The following is a 22,121-nucleotide window of genomic DNA, read 5'->3' on the forward strand; positions in this document are numbered from 1 at the left end:
AGGCAACATAGCCAATCAGTGCGCAGGGCACGGGCCCGACCCATGACCATCCCCTGCCCAGCTGCCTTGCCTATGTTCTGCTGTACTTATACCACCGCCCCCTAACTCACGCATGCGCACAGCTCACTCTCACGCCATCGCAGCCCTTGCTTTAGAATCGGGTGGGCGGGGCTTTTACCGTGGGAAATCTCGCGAGACTAGGAAGGGAGGTGTCGCGAGACGTTCCGCGAGAAGTGATGCCGCGGTGACAGAGGAATAGAAACAAACGGCGGTTAACGCGCGCCGCCGCCCGCCCCCAACGGGCGCTCTCCCTGCGGGTCATGGCCGCTCAGCCCGCGCACTGGAGCCGCTTCGAGCAGGAGCAGGACCGGCACGTCCGGGCGCTCATCCGGCACCTGACCGGCCTCGGGGAGGAGGAGCCCGGCGGCGATTTCCAGACGGCGCTGAGCTTCGCCTGGTCCAACTTCAGGTCGGCGCGCTCCGGGTGTCTCCGAGTCTCGCTGGCTGGGCGGGGGCTTGTGCGCCCTGGCTGGGCTTCTCCTGCCGGCTCCGGCAGCAGCAGCAGCAGCTACTACCCCTTCTCCGCTTCCCCCCACCTGCCCGCAGTGCGTGTGGGGCGGTGACCTCCTGCGGTCCGGGCGTGGGGGACGCTGGGGGGGCGGCTCCAGCGCGTCTGCGCTGCCGCCTTCGCACTCCGCCGTCTGCCAGCCGCAGCCCGCCCCGACACTTCCCTGCGGGCCGGAGGTTGCTGTGACCCCCTTGGCTCTCCTGGCGGCCCGGTCACAAGCCGCCGTTTGCTGAAACCAGGGCCTGCGCCCGTGAGACTGTCCGCACTTCCTCCCTCAGCCAGATCCGGCATTACCCGCTGGGACTAGGTGCGGGGACCTGTCAGAGGAGCGGGGGCTGCTGTTCAGGCAGCTGCACATCTCTTGCTGCCCCTCGTGTTGTATCAGTCTGTCAGCATAGGAAGGAGCTGCTTTCTTAGTGATGTTGGAAAACTATCAACACCCTGACCTGATCAAGGCATTATGGTGTTAGGGAAGAAAAGGAATGACTCCCATTGAAAAAAAAGCAACTATTTCAAATTGAGAAATGTCAGATAAAAAGCCAACCAGACAAGATTACTGCTCTGCCTAGATGAGTGTACATTTCTCTCCAAAAGGCAGACGTGCTTGTGACCTTAATGCTTGTGAGATGAGTTCAACATAATCTTTATTAATCTGTAATCTGAGGCCTGGCCTTCACTACAGAGTTAGGTCAACATAAGGCACCTTATGTTTACCTAATTATGTCAGTATATATGCTACAGCCTTGCTCCCGCCAAGGTAAGTGCCCTACTACACTGACATCATAACTCCACCTCCACGAGAGACATAGTGCTTATGTTGGTGTAATTAGGGCTATGCAGTGTCCCTGTACACACTGCCCTACTTGGGCCTTGTTTATACTAGCACTTAGAGCTGCAAAACTGTGGTTGCTCAGGGGTGTGAGAGAACCATTCCCCTGAATGACATGTATTGATGACATAAGCGCTTGTGTGGACAGTGCTATGTCAGTGGGAGACACTCTTCTGCTGACATAGCTACCGCTGCTGGTTTAGGTGGTTTTATTGTGTTGGTAGGGGAACTCTCTCCTGTAGACGTAACAGGGCTACACAAGTGCTCTAACAGTGATACAGCTGTACTGATACAGTTTTAAGTGTAGACTAGCTCTAACATTAGCTATTGGCTGTCATTCTTGTCAATTTCACATATCAACTCTGCAGAGTGGGGCTTACAGCTGGAGCCATGAAATTGACAAGAAAGGCTGGTAGGCTCCCTACTATGAAATTGAGCCAGGCACTGGGCTTTCAGCTGGGTGCCAGGCTCATAGCGGAAGCCCCTGCTTCCCCCCACCCACCCACCCCAGGTTGACAGCCCCAGCTTTCTTCTCAATTTCACAGCTTCAGCTGTGAACCCCACTGCTGCTCTGAGCCTCAGGCAGCCATGAAATTGACAAAGGCTGGTAGGCTCCATGCTGTGAACCCCACATGAGGCTCACAATTTGGGCAGTCACCCTGGGGCAGGTGGAGAGCTGGGGCACCAGCCAGGCTCCATCTGGTTAGCTGAGCGGGGGGTTGAGAGCCCAGACTCTCAGCCCCCCTCGCTGCCCTGTTTAAGTCAGTGTATCCGCTCCTGGCAATGATGAGCACCACTAACAGAAAGAAGGTAGTGTGGGCATGAAAAACTGCAGTAATTAAGTATGTCAACTTAAATTTGTAGTGTAGACATGCCCTTAGAAAATTAAAGAGGCATGGTCAGTTTAATCACATTTCCATCTGAAATGTTTACCAATTGCTATATATAGCATTTAACTTCTTCTAATTATTATAATCTTAAAAGGGATTTCTCCCCCTCTCCCCAAATTGACAGTATGTAGTCAGTTTTGCTCTTTCCTCATTACTGTCAGATAATCCCTGCCTCTGCAAAGATTTATGCATGTGTTTAGGTTAATGCATTCTGAGTAGCCCCATTTGAAGTCAATGGGAGTACATACAATGTGTAAAGTTAAGCACATGCCTAAATCCTTGTAGGCCATATAAACATCAGTGGGGAGCAGACTGCCTTCAGAACTGACTGGCTGGCCAGTGGCTGCCACTCTGGCCGGCCAGCTCTGAAGGCAGTGCCGCCACCAGCAGCAGTGCAGAAATAAGGGTGGCAGTACCATGAGTATGATCCTGTAAGTATGGACAGTAATTTGCTTTCACTTTTTTGGGGGAGGAGGGGGAATCAGAGCCTGAAATATTTTCAAAGGGGCAGGGCAGCAAAAAAATGTTTGAGAACTTCTGATTTAGGTTGTCATGCTGATCAAGGAAAGCTTTGTGCTCACTACTGGCCAGGAAGTAGGTGAGTTTCAAGCTCTGGGAAAACCTAGCAGAAGTACAGAGTAGCCCATTGTTCATTTTACTGAATGCCCACCTTTCCCCTATCCCCTTAAAATCAGACATATCCATATGGACTCAGCCATTTTTATGTGATGGCTAAATGTAACTTTCACCACATTTTACTATCTTAGGCATCAATTATAGATGTTTTTCTCATGGACATTGAAATAGAAAGTACATATTTAGTAAATATTTCTTGGGTTTTTTTAAGCACGTAGAAAGCAGTATTACTGCTGAATTAATCCTGTTTTTATATATTTAACAAAACTTGTTCAGCTGGTTATATTTATATTCATATATAATATGACTTGACAAATGAGGTGTTTCTCTTCTTAACATATAGGGTTTTTTTAAACACTTCCTTGCACAATGGAAAAACTGTATTCTGTTTTAATTTCTCATCTAGATTTCATCGATTTCTTGATGTAAGCAGTCACAAAGTAGAGAGGACAATAGAGGGGTAAGTTTGTTTTATTATTACTGTATGGATTAATTCTGTTTATTTGAAGCATTCATTGATGAGATTTATTTTTAAATCAGAATTTATGAAAAGCTGATTGTTCATTCAGACCTCAGTAAAGCTGCAAGCTGGAAAAGACTAATAGAAAAGTTTCTGAACTCACCACTTCCAAGCACTGAAGAAATGAAGGTGTGTAACTTTTTTTCTTCTTTGTTCTAACTTCATTGCACTTATCCTGATGGTGGTCACTTTGTAATAGTTTTAGACTGGAAAGAAGAAGTGAGTTACATTACTGCTACTAAACTACATGATTGCTGCTTTGAGCTGATTTTTAAAATTATAACCTACCCTCTCCCTGTTGTTAAAATATGCACTTGTTGGACATCCATCACTATGGTGTCTGGGCGCACTCTTCCTGCCTCAAATTATATCATTAATATTGCAGATAAGGGGCACAGAGCACTACACTCTGTGTTGCATGAACCTTTTTGATAGGACAGAGAGGGAATCTAGTCAGTCATCTTAAAAGAACAGGATTTCATAATTTTCAGTTGGAAAAGTCTGGTCAAAATGAGGTATTCTGCAATTCTTTCTAATTTTGGCCAGGTTTTTGAGTGAGTATATTTGTGGATGGTGCAAATTTCAGAGTTGCAGCCCTACTACTTAGAATGTCTTTTTTCCATCCCCAGGAGTTCTGTCTTTGGTGTGTTGAGTTCAAGATCAGTTTAGGGCTTCTGCTGGATTAAAACTGTATGTTCTCACTTGGACTATGTCAGTCTGGTTCCAGTGTGGTTGCTTTGAATCTGTTCTGGTTGACCTTTCAAGACTGAAAGCTGCTGATGTTGTGAAATGCAGGCCCCCTGAGCTGGTTAGAGGCACTGTAGGATGTCATACTCCCTAGTAGGGCTGTGTGTTCTGTTTTCCTAATGTCTGTGCTTAGAACCTTAACTTCATTTCTGATTTAACTATACTGTGACTTTTCTTTGGACTAGTTTAGGCTTCTCCATTTTGGAAAAAGGAACAACTACACAGTAGCAATGCAAATGTACCCTGAATTGCTATACTTCCCCTCTGGAAATTTTCAGCACATATGTACTTTTAGTTATGTAGTTTTTGTCATTAAAGTGCGAGCCAATCTACATGCTCAGAAATGTCAAGTTATATTTAGGACTCAGCAGTGTCATATAAGGTAGTTAGGGTGACCGTAGCTGGCTTCTTGTCAATAGGTAACCTTGGGTGTCTTGCTGCCTGGCTCCATGGAACTTGTGTGTCTCAAAGATAATTCTGTAAGCAAAGTACTTTGGAAGATTCTTGTAAGGGCAGTGGTGTTAGCCTTAGAAAGGGCTGTGATATTGTAGTACAGCCTGGTAAGTGCCAGGCTGCTTTTCTACTAATTTGATTATAATATTTTTCCCTCTCCTATTCTTTGCCTGTGGAACACAATCGTTTAGTCTCCTGAGGGCTATAGTACTTTGGTCTAATTTTAGTTGTTGGATTTATTGTGCAGATAACTGGTGGTATTGGTGGCCTGTGATATACAAGAGGTCAGACTAAATGATCTGGTGGTACCTTCTATTAGAGTCAAAGTTTTAAGGCCAGAAGTGCATGGTTTCCTTCTAGCCCCAAAACAGCTTTTAAAAGGTATTATTTTAAATGAAAAAGGTCAAAATATGTAGATGGCAGGAATCATCAAATGGTTCCAGACCCAAAGGGTAAGTGGCCTGTTAGTAATCCTGCACAGCTGTGTAACCATTGGCTTTATAGAGGAAATGAGTTTGCAGAAGTCATTTAGAATAACAGGATGAGGAGTCCTTAAAACCTCGTGTACGATTTTAGTTGAGGGAAGGCAAGAACAAGGAGTGCTTAAATTTGTCAAGTTTAATTTAAATTTGTTAAGCGTAATTTAAAGTTTTAGACTACTAGATTTTTAGTTTCTATTGGAAAATATGAGTTAGGATATCCATTACTTGAGATGTGCTGTAAGGGCTATTACTGCATACTCTGGCATACAACGTTATAGTCTCTCGTTTCTTAGTCTTTAAACCATTTTGTTCCACTTATTGACTTTTTTCTTTTGTGTTTTTAAAGACAGATGCTCATTATGCCATACTATCTCTCTTACTGTGCTTGTCTGATTCTCCTTCCAACACCAACTATGTGGAAAAGCCAAGAGATAAAGAAGTGGGTAGGTTACAAGATCTTTATATTTTTAATGAAAAACACAGCCAAATGATGCAATGTCATAGGACTCTTTTTCCCTTGCAATCTTACAGCATGCTGTTTTAATTCATTTCAAGATCCTCTGCTGGTTATCATTTCTGGGTTTCTATCTTGTATCTAATTAACTTAGATATCTAAGACCCACTGGAAACTAGAATGTTTGGGGCCCAGGGGATGGTTGATGTTGGGATTTTCTCATCTGGGTTGCTTGTTCAAATCCATCTCAGTTGGTTGCTATCTGAGGGCCGTTTGGCGTGTTGTATTAAATGAGCCTGTGATCTGCATCCTGTTCCCACAAGTGGGAACCAGTGTTAACAGTGCTAAAATGACTGTCACAGTTGACACCCTCTCAGCAGAGGAGCCAGTGACTGAAATATTCTGTCACTGGAGGCACCTCCACGTGAGGTTTGATGCATATTGGTGGGCCTGGAGGAAGCTTGCATTACTGCTGTATCTGCTGCATGAGGAAATAAAGGACTTGGATTGCTATCACTGTCTTTCCTGACATCTTTCATTACATTAAACTGAGCCAAAAACAAAAATAAAATCTTATCTAAAAATAACAACTTTCCATATAACATCATATGGGATATTTATGCAGTGACTTGACATAATGCAGTTTGGTTAGTTATGTAATCATTTCATTTTACATTAAAAATATTGCTTTCCTGTTCTTACCAATTTTAGTTTGGCAACATCTAGTTATCCAGCTAAACTTACCAACAATTAATTTCCTTAGTCTCCCAATTTTGTAGTTTTGTACAATTTCCAATCCTCATGCTTCTGATTGCAAAAAAAATGGTGGAACATTGACAATGCCCAATGGATCAAGAATAAAAGGATGAGAAGAATGGAACATATGAGAAAAATGTGTTTGGGATACCACACTTCCCTGTGCCATTCACTGCAATGCTGAAAAATAGCCATCCAAAAAAATTTGCTTGAAACAACATTTTAGTATAGAAACTGGAGTGGAAAAAACCCTCCTATCTTAAAATTCTTTTTGAGTGGCCTCTGCACATTCCCACTCGTGGAATGCATTGGTGATGCAGCTTGGACTGCATTATCAGCGCATCCTGACAGTGTGAATGTGCAGAGATGATCTCGGAGAATTCCATTTACAGGTGAGTAACTTTCCTATTATATTAAAGTATACTGTATTATGTATGTTGTGTGATAAATATTTTTAAATAAAATAATAATCTATAGCACTATGTTTGTGCATATTGTTTTACCCAGAATGAAAGACAAGATCACTGCCCTAAATAATTTGCAATCTGGGCTCCTGATCCTGCAAAGACTTGTCTATATGTTACTTTTGGTACATCTACACCACCAAGAAAAACATGCAGCACCAAGTCGCAGAGTCCGGGTCAATTGGCCTTGTGGTGCTTAAAAATAGCAGTGCAGACATTCCCGCTCAGGCTGGAGCCTTGCTTCTGAGATCCTCACCAGGTTTCAAAGCTTGGCCTCCAGCCAAAGTGGAAATATCTAGGCTGCTGTTTTTAGCCCCAAACCCCACCTGTCCAAGAAAAGGGAGGTCTACGTGATTGGGGACTCCCTGCTGAGAAGAACAGACAGGCCTTAACCAGAGCTGATCCAGAGAACAGAAGGGTGTGCTGTCTGCCGGGTGCTAAGATGCAGGATGTGGACCTGAGGCTGAAGAGGATCCTAACGGGAGCGGGAAAGAATCCACTGATTATCCCTCATGTGGGCGCAAATAATATAGCTAGATTCTCGCTGGAACGTATCAAAGGAGACTATGCCCAGCTGGGGAAGGCTCTTAAGGAAATCAAGGCTCAGGTGATCTTCAGTAGGATTCTGCCCGTCCCTAGAGGAGGACAACAAAGGCGTGACAAGATTCTGATTTTTAGCATTGAGAGAGAGAAAAATGAAGTAAGAAAGGACACGGTGGGGAGCAAAATGGATGTTAAGAGGAAGGGTAGTATAGATATGAATCTAATAAGGGATATTGGCAGTAGAATAACTGTGCCAAATGAGGTAAGGAGCATGAGTGAAGCCATACAGTAAAAATTAAGATGTCTGTATACCAATGCGAGGAGCCTGGGTAATAAAATGGAGGAACTAGAGCTACTGGTAGAGGAAGTGAAACCAGATATTATAGGGATACCAGAAACCTGGTGGAATAGTAGTCATGACTGGTGTACAAGTATTGAAGGGTATGTGCTGTTTAGGAAAGACAGATATAAAGGCAGAGGTGGTGGAGTAGCATTGTATATCAATGATGAGGTAGACTGTAAAGAAATTAGAAGTGATGGAATTGATAAGACAGAATATGTCTAGGTAAAACTCACATTGGGGTAGAAAACTACTAGAGTTTCCCCTGGGATAGTGCTTGGGGTGTGCTACAGATTACCAGGATCTGATTTGGACATGGATAGAGAGCTCTTTAAGGCTTTTAATGAAGTAAGTACTACTGGGAATTGTGTGATTATGGGAGACTTTAACTTGCCAGATATAGAATGGAGGACAAGTGCTAGTAGTAATAACAGGGCCCAGATTTTCCTGGATATGATAGCTGACGGATTCCTTCACCAAATAGTTATTGAACCAACAAGAGGGGATGCCATTTTAGATTTCATATTGGTGAGTAGTGAGGACCTCATAGAAGAACTAGTTGTAGGGGAAAACCTTGGCTCAAGCGACCATCAGCTAATTCAGTTTAAACTAAATGGAAGGATAAACAAAAATAGATGTGACTAGGGTCTTGGACTTCAAAAGGGATAACTTTAAAAAATTGGAATTAGTTGGGGAAGTAGACAGGACTGAAGAACTCGTGGACCTAAAGGTGGAGAAGGGTCGGAATTACTTCAAGTCAAAGTTGCAGGAAGTATCTGAAGCCTGCATCCCAAGGAACGGGAAAAAATTCATAGACGAGCTGTAGACCAACCTGGATGAGTAAGCATTTCAGACTGGTGATTAAGAGAAAGCAGAAAGCCTACAAAGAATGGAAGATGGGAGGGATCAGCAAGGAAAGCTACCTCTTGGAGGTCAGAACATGTGGAGATAAAGTAAGAAAGGCCAAAAGCCAAGTAGAGTTGGACCTTGCAAAGGGAATTAAAACTAATAGTAAAAGATTCTATTGCCATATAAATAGGAAGAAAACAGGAAAAAAAAGTGGGACCACTAAGCACTGAGAATGGGGTGGAGGTAAAGAATCATCTAGGCATGGCCGAATATCTAAACAAATGCTTTGCCTCCATTTTTAATGAGGCTAATGATGAGTTTGGGGTTAGCGGTAGGGTAGCTAATGGTGTTATTCTTATAAAATAAACAGCAGGATCTTATTCAGGGGGACAAGGCAGCATGCCACGTTTATTGTGAATACAAAGATTTCAAAAAGCAATTGCACACACATGCACATGTGCGCGCATACACACACACTTCTACAAAGATGGAGTATAGTTACCAGCCTCAGTTGCTCATCCTTAGTCCACTGGCCAGGTGGCTAACACACGAGGGAGGGAGCAGGGATCTGCCAGTGCGTACCGATGCTCCTGGAGGATGATTGTAGAACCAAAACCAAAGTCCTCATCTTTTCGTCCCCTTTTCATAGGGGTAAGCTCTTATGCCATTCTATGGGTTCTGCTTCATCATGCTGCATCTGTGTTCTGGTGTGATTATCAACCACCCATATTTTGCAAGCATGACTATTGTTATCTATCACAGTTCATCTTGTTTTCGTCCTTCGCAGTGGACCCCAGGGTTATCAAGGTGGACATTCTTCGACCAGCCGGGACGTAAAAGTTGTTGTCTTCACTCCCTTAAATGTTCAAGGCTGGCGCCTTTCTCGGTCACTCCCTCATCTCATGCACACACATCACTCACTCATCCATTCACACACTAATCTCTTAACATTTAACTAAAACTTGTAACTGAGAGACTCAGATGTTCTTCAGAAGCAATAACATCCCTTTTTATCTAAAACATTCTCTACTATTACAAAAGTAAATTCATTTAACAATGAATCTTTCTGTTTCAGGACATTTACTAATGTTACTTTAAATGATCTTAAAACACATGTACTTCAACAATAGCAACAGTTTCATAAGATGATCTTTGGTAACTTTACAAACAGGATAATCAATGACCAGAAGTTGGTCTCAAATGAACAGATGGTAGTTTCAAACAAAGTTATCAATAGTTAGCAGATCGGTCTTCATAGCCAGAATGCAAAGCCTCAGAGAAACTGCTGTGGTGGTTTGTCACGTCCCAAAAGAGTAACTTGTGTTTTAAATATCCTTAACAATAAAAATATAACAAAATCAAACTTTAGACCTACATTATCCCCATTTTTGAACCTCCAACTTTTCAAGTGGAATGGGTCATTTTTAATTGTGTTAAAGTTATGTACTGTGAATTGATTCCAGCATGAGGTTCCAATTTGGTGTACATTCTTTTTATCCAACAGCACATAACACACATGCCTATTAAACAAACACAACTGAGAATTAGTACAATTAACAATGGATGGAAAGCACTAGACAATATGCCTTTGGTTATAGGAGACCAACCCGTGAAAATAACATACCAGTGATATGCTGTGATGTCTTTTTCAGCTGTGGCAATTCTTAACGTATCTCCATTAGCGTGGGAGATTTGGATGGTGCGTTTTTCAATATTCTTTTGTGTTTGCTGCAAAAACTGAATCACTGTGGTCTCTTTAAATAGGTGGGCAGTTAGGTCAGACCAATTTAGGTCGAGATTTACAGAAAAGTTTGTTAAATGGGAAATTAAAACTCTTTGTATGTTTCTTATTTTTGGCAAATAATATGTATGATTGCTGATGTAAAGTACAATTACATTACATTTACATTCATCTATTGGCGGCTGGTTTGTATTTCCATCTTCCCAGAACAGTTTCCCAGCGATACATCCTTACTGCATGGTTCTGAGGTGGCAGGTAGGGATAAACATACCCATTTTTGAGGGCTCCATTCACTACACCCTTGAGTGTCCAATAGTTTTCCCTCTCTCCCAGCCCACTGACTCATAACCTAGGGTAATCAGAAGGCTCCCCTGCTCAATATTGGGAGGGGACTTCCTTTCCACAACTCTGCCTCCACAGACTGTTGGTGAGCAATTTTTACAATAATTTCTCCCGTTAACAAATCAGGTTTTACCCTGCTAGAAACATACTGCATCCATTAATGTTTATATGTATCAAATAAAGATATTTCGCTGTTTTAACAAATGGGTTAGTACTCTCATATTCCCAGATACGGCCCAATACATCTCATGCTCAAGTGTAGCCAAACCGAGAATCTACATCTCAGGGCATCCCATGGCTGCTGCAGTTTTGTTCCCCAATTCCATCTGCTTTTTATATAACAGCCAAGTGGTGGTATTTAACCATTGCCACATGTTCCATCTGGCTTTTAGGTTTTCCAGACCTATTTGAACCAAATCTATGTTGGTGTGTATCTATCTTTGTATCAAGCTATCTGGCAGTTGTGATAAAGAACTTAATTTATTTTTAATTTCCTCCAAATCCACAATGTTCATAAGTCCAGTACCAAAACCCAAACCTCCTAGTACTGTGCCAGCGACATTGCGTTTTGCTCTGGCATTGGGGGATTGATGAGTTCTTATCAAAGCCAATAGACTAGGAAGTGAATAAGGTGAACATCTAGGTTCAATTTTGGATACATTTAGCCGGGTCCAGTCCATGTTAACCTTTATTTCCACTACCAGTGGATTCACCAGGGCTTTTATGGGACTAGGTTGAGTTTTAAACAATTTAGGTTTTTTCATTAACGGCTATTTCTAATAAAAACAAATTCCTTTGTCCAAGTTTCTATGCATGTGTCTGGGAACCATAAATTAGATTTTCCCCCATCAGGTAAGGGGCAGTACCAATAATAACTAAGAGTTGTTCCTGCCTTTATCACTTCGTCCCACTCAAAAGACAAATGATGATAATGCATACTCCAGATGGTGTCTCCAAGAAAACCTTCCATTTTTACTCCCACCTTCCAGTAGTCATTTAACGTAGAAAGATTAGTCAGGTTTACTTTTAGTCCTGTGTATCCCTCCCATGCATAAACATGAGTGTTCCCCTAGGGGGTTAAGATTACGCTGGAATTGGCGTCAGACCATTCCTTGTCCTGAGGACTGTGGCCTGTATGGGATAGGGAACATTTAGCATTGTTGTGAATACTTCACCCACAAAGGCGTCTCCGTTGTCAGAGTCAATGACCTCGGGAGTTCCATATCTGCATACTACTTCAGTAAACAGCCTCTTGGCAGCAGTGCACGCGCTGTTGTTCTTAGTAGGGAAAGCTTCTACCCATCCTGAAAATAAATCTATAATCACAAGTAAGTACCGGAATCCCTCTTTGCTCCGAGTTAATTTATCAATTAAACTAATTTGGATCCAATGCCATGGTCCCAGCTGGTGCTGGTGCATCATTGGTTGGCTGTATGGGGGCCGAGTTTTATCTTTGGCACATCAAATACAGTTTTTGACCCAGGTTTCCACATCATCTCTAATGCGCTCCCATTCTGCTACTTGCTTTAACCTCCTCAGGGTTCCTCCTACTCCTTCATGCATGAACTGGTGAGTTGTGCATACCAGTTTTTGTCTCTCTCCTCCCTGGAGTGTGCCAGGGAGCAAACAGTTTTGGATTATCGCCCTGGGCTTTTTGTAATTGTCCCCAAGTTACAACTGCTATGTCGTATTGTTTAGCAATGGCATCTGCATGATTGTTCCATGTACTTTCTGGATTGGAATCTTTTCTGTGCGCTTTAACGTGCCAGATCTTTAATAGCTTGGGGTGGCTAGTAGCCCAGGAATAAATCTACTTTCATTCTTCTTTATACGCTATTTCTTTCCCATCTGCCCCCTTCCAATCATTTCTTTGCAAATCAAACATACACTACTGCACGCCCTTTACGCAAAAATTGCTGTCTGAATATACATATGCTGGCCTGGGAGAGTCTTTGTATCATTGTAGTACCTGATAGATTGCATGTAACTCATGCTGCGTGGAGCCATGGTCCAAATACCCCTGAATGACTTCTTCCAAATTTAGGGCAGCGTATTTAATCCATCGGTTGCCATTGATTACTATGGAGCTTCCATCAGTAAACCAGATGTGTTGCTCCTTCCCAATGGTATCTACTTCCTCTAGAGGGGGGGCTTCCACTCAAGTGATTCTTTGCTAAAGTGTGATCTCCAGGCACTTGTGTTTGGACTTCTTCTCAATCAGGGCATGTGTGATCATGTCCAGCTTAGATATAGTCTCCATTGTGACTCCTCGGTTTACCAGAATTAGGATCCACAGTGCCATCTGGGTGTTTTCCTCCCATTAACTTTCCGGACAACACATACTTAAGTGGGGTGTGAGTACTTTGGATCATAATGGGTGCATTGCCAGTAAGTGGTTCAAAGGATTGCACCTCCCATACAGCTGCTAGGCGTTCTCGCTCGCAGGGATCAAAATTCAACTGGGCACCTTGCAGTTTTTTTTAATCATATGCCACTGGCACCAGTTTGTTTCTCATTTTGTTGCAATAATGTGGCGGCCAGGGCTACATCATTAGCTGCTAAGAGGATGACAAAAGGTTTTGACTCATCGGGAAACCTTAGGGCTGGGGCTGCCAGAGCTTTTTGTAGTAGTGTACTTAAGGCTGTTTCCTGCTCTGGTCCCCATTCCCACTGAGTCTTTTTCTTAAGCAATTTCCACAGTGGAAGGGTAATTTCAGCATACTTGTAAATGTGTGATGGGAGGAAATTAAAGCCTCCCAGCAAGACTCTTTATAAGTGTGCATCAGTGGGGGCTGGCATTTCGAGCAAGGCTTTCACCTTTCGCTGGTCCACTTGCCTTCCTTCCTGCCTGGTCACTGTGCCCAGGTATACGCTTGTGATTGTACCAGATGAGCTTTTTCAAGGCTTACCTTGAATCCCGTCTCCTGTATCAGGCTCAACACACTCTCTGTGAGAGCGCATACCTGTGCCTCAGTTTCCCCAAAGATTAGGATATTGTCTACATAGGCAAACACGAATGACCTTTCTTGTGGGGCCAGGTGGTCAAGCATGTCCACTATGTGTCGGTGGGCGATAGTGGGGCTGTCTTGGAACCCTTTGGGTAAATGCTGGAAAGTGAACTGTTGGTCCCTAATTGTAAATGCGAAGCAATCCTATGAATCAGGGTGTAGCAAAGAAACAGTTAGCCAGATGTATCACTGAGAAATACTTGGATGTTGCCTGTATTCGTTGGATGACCTGTGTCATATCCGCCACGATAGGGGCCATGGGTACCGACCCTTTGTTGATTCATTGGTAATCTATGGTCAGGTGCCAGGATTGTCCGTCTGCCTTTAGTACTGGCCAAATTGGTGAATTAAAGGGGGAGTTGATTTTTCTAATGACCCTTTGCTTCTCTAGGTCCTCTATGATTTGCACTAGTTGTTTCTCGGCTTCTTTTGGACACATGTACTGCTTCTGTGGCGGTACCAACTCACCCACAATTTTCATGCATGTATTAATCTTACCACAGTCAGTTTTCTTTTGGGTCCAAACATTAGGGAATTTGGATTGCCATTCTTCCATTTTCTCTGTGGAAAGAGTGGCGATGTGCCCCTTCTTACTTCTGATTATGTTGACGTTTCAATTTTCAGGTTGCTGACGTTCAGGAAGCACTTCCATTATCCAAAGTACTCCACTGGGCAAATCAATAACTATCATTTTTGAACAACCAGTCAGTTCCCAGGATCATATCATTTGTCATATTGGAGGTTTGAATTAGGTCTCTGGTGGTTTGGAATCCTTGTACTGTAAAGGAGAATTGTGCTCATTGCCATCCACTGCTTGCTTTTCCTTGGAAGGATTTTAAAGCGATAGCTTTTGACTTAGTCCCTGCTTCCGGGTCGGTTTTGATTAGTGACACTGCGTCTCTGGTGTCAATTAGTGCCATTATGGGAGCTTTGTTACCCATCTGAACATATACACATGGTCTCCCTCCGGGGTCCCATAAATGATTGCCAATAAGCCTCCACTGTTGTGCTCCCATTCCCTGTGCAGGTTCCATGTTCAGTGGGCCTCCCTAGTCTTTAAAATCAATCAGGGAGGGTGAGGGTGGAGGTGGTAATGGGGCACTGGGGAGGATGCCAGCAATCTCCAGAGATTCTCTCTGCAGATGGAGTGCCTCTTTAAGCAGGTCCTCTGTGGGAGCTTTATCCCATCTTTCCTTGTCTCCCACATATTGTAGGAGGAGTCGCCAGGCTAGTTGGTGAGCCTCTATGTTGATGTCATCCTCCCTCCTTTCCTCAGGGGTTTTACCTCTGTCCTTGTCTCCTTCGAAGTTGGTTTGGGGTAGGTTGGGATACAGCCGTCCTCCTCCTTGTCTTCTGTGTTCTTTCTTTTCTTGCGGATGCCCATGGGAATTCTTCTTCTTTTGTCCTGTAATGCCCCATGTCCCACTTTCATTAGAATATGTTACCGGCTCCATAGCAGCCACAGCTTCTGTGTCCATAGGTCCAAGGTGTTGTGCAATCTGCAGGACCCTGTCTTGCAACATTCCCAAGGTGGCTAGTTCTCCTGGGCCCACGCCCCGAGTCGCATGGAATAATAAGGGATTAGAGTCACAGCACAATCCCTTAGGGATTCCACCTCGAATGGCACTGCATCAACCCTATCTGCAGGTCCTGGTTGGACCTGTCCTGTCATGACCTGCATTAGATCCCACCAAGTTAAGTAACTATCCGGGTCTTCTCCTGGCTCTTGTGACATAGTAACGGTCTGTGCTCGGATATATCTACAACCTATCTCAGTGCCCAACCTTTGAATTAACAGAGATGGAGGTACTGGGGTCTGGATGGCTTGGAAAGCCATTCCGTGTATCTCCGGAGTGGCACTTGCAACCATAAGTCACCCAAGCTCATTATTAAGATTCTCACAGTCTACTATTTGAAGTGCCCGATATATCCAGCTAGAAAAATTTGTTTTATTCAGAGGTCCTATTGTTTTGGTCAAAGTTTGGATGTTGGCGTTAGATGCTGGCATAACGGTGACGGTTTCAGACCTTTTACCATTGGCAGCTTGAGTAGTGGCTCTCCGGGTGACAGCTGTTGTTGCTTCTCTTGGGTGGTCAGCTTGGGGGGGCTCTTCCCAAATATCGCCATCCCACTCCTCGCTGGGGTCCCATGGTAAATCCTCCCAATCGGAATCCCCTGGACCTTCGGACCATTTGCCGGTGGTTACTGCAGCGACTTGTATGGTGGCAAATCCCAGGTTTCTCTTTAAATGCTTAATGAGGGATTTGCATCGGCTATGGTTAACAGGAATCCTCGCTTGTTCTAGGGTTAATTTCTTTACCATGCTTTGTAATGCTTGGTTTTCATTTTCAGTTCTGCTTTTTGATTTAACTACATTTTCTAAAATCCTTTCCTTCTCTTTTCCTTCCCTAAGTATTTCTTGGAGGGAATTTAACTAATTCTGCATCCCTGTAGCAGAGGCTTTCCAATGCTCAATTTCCTTGCCTGCCTTAACTGCTTTTTCATTAAGGGAAGTAATTGCTTCCTGGTTTTCTGCCAAGTGCAGACCAAATTGTTGCATGCTTCGCATAGCAACCACACTGCTGCAGATTCCCTTCTCCTAGAGCTGGAAGTATTATATACTGTCAAATACTGTGCCAGTTTATCCTCTAGATCGGATATGGTATGGACATCAGCTAGGACCTGTTCTGTCCATGGGTTGTGACCAAATTCATGTAACATATGGGGAAAAGGTGTATCTTCTTTGACAAAGGGCAGGGAATGAGGTAGATTAAGGTCTTCTCCCATGGGAAAGGGGCTTTTAACCTGTTTTCTCCTAAACACTTTGTATTTGCCGAAGCTCTGGTACAGTATGAGCTCCTATACCAGGGATTTGGCAAAAGAAAGGGTTTTGCACAGTGAATCCGCCTCTGTGCACACAGTTTTGTCAAGAAAATTTTTCTGCACAGATTCCCTGGGTTCCAATGTGTAGATAGCACATAGTGCAAACTCCTGTCATGCTGGCAGTGTAGGTTCACACACACTGCAAGCAGTGCGAACTCCTAACGCGTGAGTATCAGTGACCGTCACGTAGCACAAGCTCCTTCGTGTGGTGACTGCAAATATTGGTGCAGCTACAATGCCCCACCCATGGCAATTTTTCAAAACAAAGCACCTTTCTTTAATGATGTGCACACCAGATTCACAATAATCGAGATGTATGCCAATGTTCCCCCTTTTGCAATTCTCCACCAAAATGTTATGCTTATAAAATAAACAGCAGGATCTTATTCTGGGAGGCAAGGTAGTACACCACGTTTATTGTGAATACAAAGATTTCAAAAAGCATTTGCCTACACACACACTTACACACACAAAGTTCTACAAAGATGAAGTATAGTTACCAGCCTCAGTTGCTGGCCAGATGGCTAACACATGAGGGAAGGAGCAGGGATCTGCCAGTGCGCACCGATGTTCGTGGAGGATGACTGTGGAACCAAAATCAAAGTCCTCATCTTTTTGTCCCCTTTTCATAGGGGTAAGCTCTTATGCCATTCTATGGGTTCTGCTTCATCATGCTGCATCTGCGTCCTGGTGTGATTATCAACCACCCATATTTTGCGAGCCTGACCATTGTTATCTATCAGAATTCATCTTGTTTTCGTCCTTCGAGGTGGACCCCAGGGTTATCAGGGTGGGCATTCTTCGGCCAGCTGGGTCGTAAAAGTTGTCGTCATTCTCTTAAACATTCAAGGCTAGCGCCTTTCTCGGTCACTCCCTCATCTCATGCACACACATCACTCACTCATCCATTCACACACTAATCTCTTAACATTTAACTAAAACTTGTAACTGAGAGACTCAGATGTTCTTCAGAAGCAATAACATCCCTTTTTATCTAAAACATTCTCTACTATTACAAAAGTAAATTCATTTAACAATGAATCTTTCTGTTTCAGGACATTTACTAATGTTACTTTAAATGATCTTAAAACACATGTATTTCAACAATAGCAACAGTTTCACAAGATGATCTTTGGTAACTTTACAAACAGGATAATCAATGACCAGAAGTTGGTATCAAATGAATAGATGGTGGTTTCAAAAAAGTTATCAATAGTTAGCAGATCGGTCTTCATAGCCAAAATACAAAGTTTCTGAGAAACTGCTGTGGTGGTTTGTCACGTCCCAAAAGAGTAACTTGTGTTTTAAATATCCTTAACAATAAAAATATAACAAAATTGAACTTTGGGCCTACAATGGGAATGAGGATATAGAGGGTAGAAATTACCACATCCGAGGTAGAAGCCAAACTCAAACATCTTAATGGGACTAAATTGGGGAGGCTGGATAATCTCCATCCAAGAATATTAAAGGAACTAGCACATGAAATTGCAAGCCCATTAGCAAGGATTTTTAATGAAACTGTATACTCAGCGGCTGTACTCTATGACTGGAGAATTGCTAACATAGTTCCTATTTTAAAGAAAGGGAAAAAAGTGATCCGGATAACTGCAAGCCTGTTAGTTTGACCTCAGTAGTATGCAAGGTTTTGGAAAAAATTTTGAAAGAGAAAGTAGTTATGGACATCAAGGTTAATGGTAATTGGGATAAAATACAACATGGCTTTACAAAAGGTAGATCATGCCAGACCAACCTGATCTTTTTTGAGAAGATAACAGATTTTTTAGACAAAAGGAATGCAGTGCATTTAATTTACCTAGATTTCAGTAAGGCATTTGATACGGTTCCACATGGGGAATTATAAGTTAAATTGGAAAAGATGGGGATTAATATGAAAATTGAAAGGTGGATAAGGAACTGGTTAAAGGGGAGACTACAATGGGTCATAATGAAAGGTGAACTGTCAGGCTGGAGGGAGGTTACTAGTGGAGTTCCTCAGGGATCATTCTTGGGGCCAATCTTATTTAACCTTTGTATTACTGACCTTGACACACAAAGTGGGAATGTGCTAATAAAGTTTGCAGATGACACAAAGTTGGGAGGCATTGCCAGTACAGAGAAGGATCGGGATATCATACAGAAAGATCTGGATGACCTTGTAAACTGGAGTAATAGAAATAGGATGAAATGTAATAGTGGAAAGTGCAAGGTCATGCATTAAGGGACTAATAACATGAATTTTTGCCATAAGCTGGGGACTCATTAGTTGGAAGTGACAGAGGAGGAGAAAGTCTTGGGCGTATTGGTTGATCACAGGATGACTATGAGCTTGCCAATATGATGTGGCCGTGAAAAAAGCTAATGCGGTCCTTGGATGCATCAGACGAGGTATTTCCAGTAGAGGTTGGGAGGAGTTAGTACCGTTATAGAAGGCACTGGTGAGACCTCATCTGGAATATGTGTGGTCCCCCATGTTTAAGTGAGATGAAATTAAACTGGAACAAGTGCAGAGAGAGGCTACTAGGATGATCTGCGGAATGGAAAACCTGCCTTATGAGAGGAGACTCAAAGAGCTGGGCTTGTCTAGCCTAATTAAAGGAAGATTGAGGGGAGATATGATTGCTCTCTGTAAATACATCAGAGGGATAAATACCACGGAGGGAGAGGAATTATTTAAGTTCAGCGCCAATGTGGACACAAGAACAAATGGATATAAACTGGTCACATTTTTAAATGTGCCTAAGGGAGTTAGGTACTTAGTGGTCTCATTTTTAAAAGTGACGAGCATCCAACAGCTCCAATTGACTTCATTGGGATCTGTTGGGTGCTCAGTACTTTGGAAAATTGGCCCACTTATTTAGGAGCTTTTATATTATGAGTTTGTCTTGTTTAGCCTAACCAAAAGAAGGTTGAGGGGAGATATGATTGTTTAAGAAGGATAAATAACAGGGAAGGAGAAGAATTATTTAAGTTCAGTGCCAATGTGGACACAAGAACTAATGGGTATAAACTGGCCATCAGGAAGTTCAGACTTGAAATTAGGTGCAGGTTTCTAACCATCAGAGGAGTGAAGTTCTGGAGTAGCCTACCAAGGAGAGCAGTGGGGGCAAAAAACCTAGCTGGCTTCAGAACTGAGCTTGATAAATTTATGGTGAGGATGGTATGATGGGACAGCCTAGTCTGGCAACTTACTGATCTTTGACTACTGGTGGTAGATATGCCAACGGCCTGTGGTGGGACGTTTGATGGGGTGTGTTCTGAGTTATTACAGAGAATTCTTTTTGGGTGCCTGGCTGGTGAGTCTTGCCCACATGCTCAGGGTTTAACTGATCGCCATATTTGAGGTCAGGAAGGAATTTTCCCCCAGGGCCGATTGGCAAAGGCTTTGGGGGCTTTTTGCCTTCCTCCGTAGCATGGGGCACGGCTCACTTGCTGGTGGATTCTCTGTACCTTTAAGACTTTAAACCATGATTTGAGGACTTTAATAATTCAGTGATAAGTTAGAGGTTTATTACAGGAGTGGGTGGTTGGGATTCTGTGGCCTGCATTGTGGAGGAAGTCAGACTAGTTGATCATATTGGTCTGTTCTGACGACCCAGGCTCTGAGACTCTGTTTTTCTTTGGAATGTAGACATAACCTTTATGCACCAGGAATAATTCCACTGAAGAGAATGGGATTATTCACATTGTGTGAAGTTTATGCAGTCTTGCAAGTCTTTTGCAAGATTGAGACCTAAGACAGATATAACATGCTGCAGGAAGAAGTGAAATCAGGCAAATGGGATGACATTACACCATATGGCATATTGTGTGAGCATAAAACACAAAATTGGAAAACCACTTCAGGAGAAATGTATATAGGTAGGGAAAGAAACAAGAAGATAATTCATCACACCACTTAAATTTTCAAAGAAAATTATATTATATTGCTAAAGAAAGTGACATCATTTTAAATGGAAAAGAATGTCTCTTCAGTCTGCACCTTTATAACAAGACTTGGAAATTTTTCTAGAGAAGTTGGAAGTAAGCACAAAAATATTGAATCTCACTTATATTCCTTTTAGAAAAAGAAGAAGAATTTGACTGGGGAAAGTACTTGATGGAAGGTGAAGAAATTGATTTTGGTCCTGACATAGACACACCAGTAAGTAATATCTTAAAGGTGACTTACTACTCTTTTACAGACAGTATATACGATATTTAGGATTACAAATGTTCAATAAAGCAAATAATTTATGGCTTGTTGATGTAGGGAGCAATAGCTATGGCAGGGCACATTCTTGCTAGAGAGTGGAGAGTCAGGAAGTGAACTAAATAATGTTTTGGACCACAGGAGGGGAGACTGTATTATGGTGGATCAAAATCAGTTGTTTTTTAAAAATAAAATCTGATTTTTTGGTCAGGTTTATTTATTTATTTTTTAAATTTAAATACAGATTTATTTTTTTAAAATAAACCATTTTAAAATTAAATTAGAATTTGACAGTCTAAACTTACTATAATCTATTGATATCATTTAAATACAAAGTTTTATTAAGCAGTACATGATTGCAGCTGACATTTTAAAGAAAGCAAGACTGCTGAACTGGTGGAAGTCACTTACTAAGCACCTGGAACCAGAGTTTGTGCTGCAGAATTTAAGTGTACTAGGTGCTTTACAGATAGAAGACAAGATAGAAAGACAAGGTCACTGCTCCAAAAAGCTTACAATTTTGATGTTGTCTGTAACTTAAAATAATTTAGACGGTGTTATAAAATAAATTTTGGGAAAAATCAAATGATTTTCAGGGTTCCTTTTAATTTCCCTCACACCTTTTATTATAGTGGAAGACAGAAAATAAATATGTTACACTGACTTTCCTGTAAAGAAGGACTGGGTATACTTCCTTCCATCATATATATATTGCACTAAAATTTTACTTCATATTTTTATATTTGACAGGATTGGTCTGAAGAAAGTGAAGAGGAGGAGGATGCTCAACAACCTCTGAGCAGGGAAGACTCTGGCATTCAAGTAGACAGGACACCACAAGAAGATCAAGACCAAAACAAGAAAACAGTATCTCAGGTCACATGGAAAGGTTTGTTGTTCAAAATTCTCTTCATGGTGGGATCTCATAACAAATGGATTCCTAATAAATTACTCACTTGTGTAGCTGCCTAACTCTTCCATAGTTATTGTCCTTTATTAAAGGACTCTGGTATTGCCACTATAGTTAAGGCACTTTGGTTGTGTATTTTAGTTACTCATTAACAGAGTAAAATGGTTATGCCTCATTTTAGGTGTAATGAAAGCATGAGCCAATTTCCATTCAAATCAATGGAAAAACTTCTATTTATTTCCATGTGAGTGAACATCATGCACGCCTGTGCTGACATACGAATGAATGCACATCAAATAAACGCAACTTAAATACACCTAGACATAATACAAAGCTTGTGTCATTAAATGTTAACCATTGAAATAAAAGCAGGTATTAAGAAAAATAATTGTGTGGTCTTGCATATAGTATAATTCCATGAATGAAGCATTTTTGAAAAAAAATGTTTGTAATAAATGGGACACCTAATGACTCCTCTTCAGATTGGTTCCAGCAGGTTTCCAAGACAGCTGTG

General features: G+C 42.3%; 1 protein-coding gene across 1 annotated transcript in view; it reads left to right on the forward strand.

The window, feature by feature from the left end:
* Positions 1-320: 320 nt before the first annotated feature.
* The window catches only part of TUBGCP5 (tubulin gamma complex component 5), a 59,680-nt gene continuing 37,879 nt past the window's right edge, over positions 321-22,121 (forward strand). The window contains exons 1-6 of the mRNA XM_067559963.1: positions 321-469; positions 3,330-3,383; positions 3,464-3,572; positions 5,472-5,568; positions 20,570-20,649; positions 21,448-21,586. Of these exons, the coding sequence (XP_067416064.1) occupies positions 321-469; positions 3,330-3,383; positions 3,464-3,572; positions 5,472-5,568; positions 20,570-20,649; positions 21,448-21,586 (628 nt within the window). The remainder of the gene's footprint in view (positions 470-3,329; positions 3,384-3,463; positions 3,573-5,471; positions 5,569-20,569; positions 20,650-21,447; positions 21,587-22,121) is intronic.

The sequence above is a fragment of the Emydura macquarii genome, unplaced genomic scaffold, assembly GCF_026122565.2.
Source record: "Emydura macquarii macquarii isolate MOO-44397 ecotype Brisbane River unplaced genomic scaffold, CSIRO-AGI_Emac_v2 contig_2207, whole genome shotgun sequence".
NCBI lineage: Eukaryota > Metazoa > Chordata > Testudines > Chelidae > Emydura > Emydura macquarii.